Here is a 7,604-nt window from a genome sequence, read left to right on the forward strand (position 1 = left end):
GAGAGAGAGAGAGAGAGAGAGAGAGATGCAAATGTATGCTTCTCTCTCTTTCTGTCTCTTCTCTCCACCTCCTCTCCCCCCCCCCCCCTCTCTCTCTCCGTCATTCTTCCTCCGACACCTCTCTCTCTCTCTCTCTCTCTCCGTCCATCCCCCCCCCTCTCTCTCTCACCGACGAACCCGCTCTGTCCGCTGCCTTTAGCCATCACCATTCAGAAGCAGTAGCAGCAGCAGCAGTAGCAGCAGCAGCAGTAGCAGCAGAGGTATGGCAGCAATGTTCTACGTGTCTGTTCAATATTCATGAAGCTGTTCGAAAATGGGCCACCGTGGAGCATTCGCCAGAGCGGGTGTAATGTACACATCCGTTCGTGGGTAGGACCGGGAGGACTAGGACTAGGACAAGGGGTAGAATTAGTGCTTTTCCTTGTTCCGTATTTTTCTGACCGGATGGTTTGGGGCCGTGGGGGGTTGGGGGGGGGGGGGTGAGGTGGGGGTGGTCTTTATTATGTACGTGCAAATCTGACACATGCTCAGCTTACACACACACACACACACACACACACACACACACACACACACACACACACACACACACACACACACACAAGCAAATAAAACAAAATAAATCAAAATAAAAAAAAAAAAACATCTTAGGACTATACTAACACAATGACCAAACTTTACAGACTTATCTAAACCAAAACACATTGGACACCTTAATGAATCGAACGTCATTTCAAAGATCTAAAAGAATAAATAAATAAATAAATAAATAAATAAATAAATAAATAAATAAACACACGCTACAATGAACCAGAATAACGATAAACGCTCCACAAATCGGAACATCGTAACGACCGATCCTTGGTTTAACTCTTTCCATACGAACGGCGAAAGAGACTGTGTAGAGGAGAAGAGAGGACTGGCCGTACTGAGTGAGTTAAACAGTATTTTATTTAGAACATGCCACAATGCAACATAGATACAGATGAACGGAAGAACAGGAAAATCGTACATAGAGCCTTTTTCCCGATACATGTACGTATTAAATCTGTGACGGATGTCATCATGGCTAGAAGTTTTGAACGTCATCATACATGAGTTTCAACAAAAACTAAGCTAAGATATATCTAAAGTGAAACAAAATGAATATAATAAACGTATGGTGGAGAGAGAGAGACAAGTCGATAGAGAGACAGCAAGAGAAAGAGAAGTAACAAGGCAAGGGCACAATAACAAGTGACCGACCCTTTTCTTTCTTCAATGATGTGACAGAATAATTGACTGGCTAGAACCACTTGCTGTGGAATGTGGAAACCAGCTGATGAAGACAGGGAATTTCATTTCATTGACAATATCATAATTCCCAAACGTTCGTGAGGAAAAATAAAAGTTTCGTTCAGAAATTATTTCCCAAAGCTCAGTAAGAAAGAAGAAGTACGACGAAGTTTTGTTCACAAATTAATATCCAAAGTTCATGAGGAGAGACGAAGTTTTGTACACAATTTTTTTCCCAAAGTTCAAGAGGAAAGACGAAGTTTTGTTCACAAATTGTTTCCCACAGTTCAAGAGGAATGACGAAGTGTTGTTCACAAATTGTTTCCCAAAGTTCAAGAGGAAAGACGAAGTGCTGTACACAAATTGTTTCCCAAAGTTCAAGAGGAAAGACGAAGTTTTGGACACAATTTGTTTCCCAAAGTTCAAGAGGAATGACGAAGTGTTGTTCACAAATTGCTTCCCAAAGTTCAAGAGGAAAGACGAAGTTTTGGACACAAATTAATTCCCAAAGTTCACGAGAAAGAAGGAAAGACAAAGTTTTGTTCACAAATTAGTTCACAAAGTTCACGGGGGGAAAAAGAAACACGAAGGTTTGTTCACAAATCAGTTTCCAGAGTGCACGAGGAAAGACGATTCTTCATTCAAAAACTAATTCCCAAAGTACACCCCCTCCTCTTCCCATCCTCTCTCTCTCTCTCTCTCTCTCTCTCTCTCTCTCTCTCTCTCTCTCTCCCTCTCTCCCTGTTACTCTCTCCTCTTTCTCTCTCTCTCCCTCCCTCCCTGTAACGCTCTCTCTCTCCTTTTTCTCTCTCTCTACCTCCCTCCCTGTAATTCTCTCTCTCTCTCTCTCTCTCTCTCTCTCTCTCCCTCCCTGTAACTCTCTCTCTCTCCCCCTCTCTCTCTCTCCCTCCCTTCCTGTAACTCTCTCTCTCTCTCTCCTTTTTCTCTCTCTCTACCTCCCTCCCTGTAACTCTCTCTCTCTCTCTCTCTCTCTCTCTCTCTCTCTCTTGTCCTCAAACAGACGTGACGTATTCATGGGAAAACCAAACTACATGAGATACCCGAGTGAGCTGCCCCCTACCCCCTACCCCCTTCCCCTAAGGGAACGGAATACGTGAATCATTTCCCAAACAAAACGGGAAGCACTGATGACTAGGCCCCAGAAACCAGCCCGCTGGTCCAATCAAAAAGATGGTGAACGCTGCGAGTGATAGAGCGAAAGAGAGAGAGAGAGAAGAGGGAGAGAGATCCACAGACAGAGAGACAGACAGACACAGGGAGAGAGACAGACAGACAGACTGACAGACACGGAGAGGAAGAGACAGACTGACAGACAGACAGACACGGGGAGGGAGGGAGCGAGGGAGAGAAAGAGAGACAGAGACAGACAGACAGACAGACAGAGACAGAGACACAGAGAGAGATGCTGAGATTTAATCAGAAGACCAAAATATCAAATCAATTGCCGGGACAAAAAAGGCTTGTTATTCGATAACAATTGGGCATGCAAAGCATCTGTGTGTGTGTGTGTGTGTGTGTGTGTGTGTGTGTGTGTGTGTGTGTGTGCAGCCTTACCATTTGTGTCACACACGAATGCACACACACACACACACACACACACACACACACACATGCATTCACACACGCATAAATGAATATGTACATGACTGCAAATCCACACACCCCTTTCCCCCATACACACACTCACTCATTCATTCACTCACTCACTCACTCACTCACAAGCACAACACACACACACACACACACACACACACACACACATGCGCACGCACGCACGCACACACACACACACACACACACACACACACACACACACACACACACACACACACACACACACACTTCACACTTCACACAAACCCAAAACAAACATCACACCACTTTCGTTATTCCGACAACCATTTTTCTTTCTCTTTTTTTTTCTCTCTTTTATCTTATTGGCAACAAACGCTGGCTACCCTAGATGATTCTCCTTGTTACATAACATAACATAACAGAACATAGCCTCCATTAACTCATCACTGCAGAAGCGACCACCATCACACATCTCTGCCATGATATCATTACCATCTCTCCGCAGCACCACCAACACCACCAACACCAGCAACACCACCCAGCCTCCATTCGCGTTCACTTCCACGACACAAACACTTCCCCAGGGAGGGACCCTTCCTTCCTCTCCCTTCTCCACCCACCACACCACTCCCCCAACGCTTCTCTACCCTCCCCCCCCCCTCCATACACACACACACACACACACACACACACACACACACACACACCACCAGCAGCATCGTCAGCGCTGTGGGCACGAACCACACGATGGCCAATGGCGTTCGTCAATAATTCATCTCACCTAATTCTGTTCTTCCGTCTGCTTCTGCTGCGGTCTTTCTATCGTCCTCTTTGCATGTAGGTTCTCTCTCTCTCTCTCTCTCTCTCTTTCTGTGTCTCTGTCTGTCTGTCTGTGTCTGTCTCTCTGTTTCTGTCTCTGTTTGTCTCTATGTGTCTCTGTCTCTATGTCTCTCTGTCTCTCTTTCATATTCACGCATAAACCATAAACACACACACACACACACACACACACACACACACACACACACACACACACACACACACACACACTGTCTCAGTGTCGTGTCTCTTATCTATGAAATTCTGGTTGTGTCAATCTGTCTCTTTTGTCTGTGTAAAAAAAAAAACCACCACCAAAAAACGTCACTGTAACCATGTGCGTGTTTGTTTCTGTTTCTGTTTCTGTCTCTGTCTCTCTCTCTCTCTCTCTATGCCTTTCTCTTTCCCACCCTCTCTTCACACACACACACACACACACACACACACACACACACACACACACACACACGCACACACACACACATCCAGGAATGTTGCCAGAGTGCTGGCTCATAACATCCATCATTTCTTTTATTCTCCTTCAATGACAAGTAAGTCAAAAATAAAAAGAGATGAAAAAAAATTCTTTCTTCTTTTTTTTTTATAATAGTAAACAGGGAGTACACCACTATCCGTTATCCCTGTCTCTCTGTCTCTCCCTCTTTCTGCCTTCCCTCCCTCTCCCTCTCTCATTCTAACACCCCCAGCACCTCTCTCTCTCTCTCTCTCTCTCTCACAAGGACAGATTGGAAGACTGGGCGATGCCTAAAATCTTTATCCTTGAGTAATAAAGTTTTTGAATCTTGAATCTTGAATCTCTCTCTCTCTTCTCTCTCTCTCTCTCTCTCTCTCCCTCTCTCTTCTCTCACGGCTGGTTGGAAAAAAAGCATGTTTTGCTTATTTCATTACCCTGGTAAAATCTCGTTTCGTTTCGTTTCGTTTCGTCCCCCCCCCCCCCCCCCACCCCCTTCCTCTCTCCCTCTCCCTCTCTCTCTCTCTCTGTCTCCCGGTCTCTCTTTCGCGTTGTCTTCCCTTCTCTCTTTATGATTAAAGAGACAAGATGGTGAACGAAAATGCACACAGTATAACACAACACAACACAATCCAGCACAACACACACACACACACACACAAACGAACAAAACAAAACATACACACACACACACACACACACACACACACACACACACACACACACACACACACACACACACACACTCACACACACACACACACACACACACACACACAGAACCTCACCTGGCCCGACTCTGCTCCTCCTCCTGCATGGCCTTGGCACGGTCCATGACGGCCCGGATCTTGGCCACCTCGTCTCCGGTCAGGTGGCTCAGGTCGGGATCGGGGGGCTCCTGAGGCGAGGGGGCCCGGGTGCTCTCCACGGAAGAGCGCAGGCGGGAGCCCAGGGAGTACATGGAGTTGTACTCGGACATGGGGGTGCTGGACTCGCTACCCGACAGGGCGCTACCCTCGTTGCCCATGGCGACGGCGACGGTGGTGGTGGTGGTGGTGGTGGTGAGGGTCAAGAGAGTGACCTCGTAGATAAAGGAGACGAAGAAGACGAGGGTGAGTGGGGTGAGGGTGAGGAGGACAAGGAGGATGAGGAAAAGAAGAAAGTTCAGTCGCGGGAAGTTGTGATTCGATGAGTGTGTTTTGTTATTGTATCCTCCACACCCCAAACGGGGCAAAAGGACTGAACTTCTTTGAATCCTCGACTCTTTGAAGAAATGGCCACCACAACCTCCTCTTCTACCGTCGCCGGCAGTTTGGGTAGATCTCGTTCTGATCTCAGCCTGCCAAGCCTTTCCGCTTGCTGCAGCTTTGTTGTTGTTTTGGTTGTTAATGTTGTTGTTGGCGGTTGCGGAGATGGTGGTGGTCGTGGTGGTGGTGGTGGTAGAGACTGGATGATCGATAGTGCCACCACAGTCAACGAGACTGGCTTCTTCCACACAGTAGTTGTGGTGGTAGTAATAGTAGTCGTCTTCTCTGCGGTCGAACGCTTCAGAGAAGCTGTTGTTGGAAACAACACCGAAGGTACCCGCGCTCTCCTCACCGGTACAACACCACCTGCGGGGGGTAAAAAGCGGGTCACCTTGGGCGGCCCAACTCGTGGTAAAGCTAAGTCTCCTTCTCTGTTGAGGTCCTGGTAAGAAAAACGCCCCTACTGCATCCCACCACCTTTCCTCAACGACGGAGTGACAGCCGTTAAAGCCTGTTCCGATTAATCCACCGAGGGTAACCGGGCCGGAAGAAACGTCCCCAGCGAGCGGTCCGGAGCGTGGTGAGTTAGGGCCAGCAAGGGATGACGGACCTACTGGGAATAATGATGAACGAATCCCGAAGTAGTGACAACCGCCGCTCACACGACACACTGATCGGGAAGTACGGATTAGTACGGACGTGTCAGGCCAAACCCAGCCCGTGGAGAGAGCGAGCGAGGGCGGGAGGAGGAGGAGGGGGGACGTCCACACAACAACAACGACGACGACGACGACGATGGCGGCGCACGATGATGAGGAGGAAGAAGAGGAGGAGAAGGAGGAGGAGGACGGCCGATTCAAAACGAGGTCCTCCCCTTCACAGGAAGCGGAAGTGGCAACAGGAAACAGCACTGCACTTCTGGCGCTGCCAAACAGGAAGAGGAGTAGGAGACGGCAGTGGCGGTGGTAGTGGTGGTGGTGGTGGTGGTGGTGGTTCTCGACAGCTCCGAGGATCGTTGTTGTTGTGTCTGACTGCGGTGGCACCACGCACAGCTCGGCTGTTGTCATGACCCCATTGCCTCTAGTTCAGGTGGCAGCCGCGTGTCGTCACCTTGGCGTCGTCGTTGACGACGTGTGGGCAGTAGAACTGGTCTGATTCCATTGTCAGCTGAAGGGTGGGGGGTGGGGACGGTCGGGGTTTGGTGGGAAACAACCGGTAAGTACACTAATGGATTGTGACTCTTATATTATGGATTGCGGATCACAGGATTACTAAAGCTTTGTTTCTCTTACAGAGAGGGTACTTTGTGTCAAAAGGTACACTGTGAAACTGGCAAACTTTCGACAGCACTTTTATCGATTTAAGACAGTGACATCTCCAATCCTTTCATTATTAATTAAGTGGTGGTGTTTCACGGTTCAGCTGAATAACATCTTGCACACATACATGCACGGAGTGGAAATCATCAGGTGCAGGTCACTTTACCCATCACAAGCAACAACAAGAGAACACCAAAAAACAAAAACAAAAAAGTCCTCTCCACTGAAAACGCTGACGTCTTACTTCATGCCCTGTGGCCCTTCTTTTCCTGTTGAACACAGCGGCACGTGCATTCGGTGCACAGTTTGGAAGCAAAGTAGGTCATTAGAGCCGGCGTTTTATTGAGTTCGCTCTCCTCTCCTTCCTACTTCCCCCCATCTCCCAGCTGACCTTTTCACTGCCTGCATCCTCAACATCCCTCTCCCCACCCCCACCCCTAACACCCCCCACACCCCTACACCCACCGCCCAAGCTAACGTCCTTTTACTGTCGGTGGCCTGATCGATACTTATCGATGGCCGCTCATGCACGATGATTACCGAGTCTCCCCAGTGAGTGTGTTGCCCAGGCGGCCCAGGCTCCCCTCTCCTTGCTAACGAAGCCAGTTGATGAGGTCAGGTCAGGGTGGTGGTGGTGAGGGCCTTGTCGTTTATCTCCTGTCTGCGCACACAAAACTCATTCCTCCCCTCTCTCTCTCTTTCTCTTGACTGTGATCTTCCTTCACTTAGGGTGGACCTGACCTGAGTTGAGCGGGGCTGGTCGCTTTCTGAGGCTGGAAAGAGAACAGAAAAGAAAAAATAAGTCTTTCTTTTTGCACAGCAGCACGAATAAACATGGTACGAACGTACCAGTCACTGATAATGCCTTTCGCCTTA

General features: G+C 48.4%; 1 protein-coding gene across 1 annotated transcript in view; it reads right to left on the minus strand.

Annotated features, from left to right (window-relative positions):
• Window positions 1-5,189, minus strand: part of LOC143285246 (uncharacterized) — a 302,593-nt gene extending 297,404 nt beyond the window's left edge. Inside the window, exon 1 of the mRNA XM_076592505.1 lies at window positions 4,951-5,189. Within this exon, the coding sequence (XP_076448620.1) occupies window positions 4,951-5,189 (239 nt within the window). The remainder of the gene's footprint in view (window positions 1-4,950) is intronic.
• Between the last annotated feature and the right edge of the window lie 2,415 nt (window positions 5,190-7,604).

The sequence above is a fragment of the Babylonia areolata genome, chromosome 8 (assembly GCF_041734735.1).
Source record: "Babylonia areolata isolate BAREFJ2019XMU chromosome 8, ASM4173473v1, whole genome shotgun sequence".
NCBI classification, from domain to species: domain Eukaryota; kingdom Metazoa; phylum Mollusca; class Gastropoda; order Neogastropoda; family Buccinidae; genus Babylonia; species Babylonia areolata.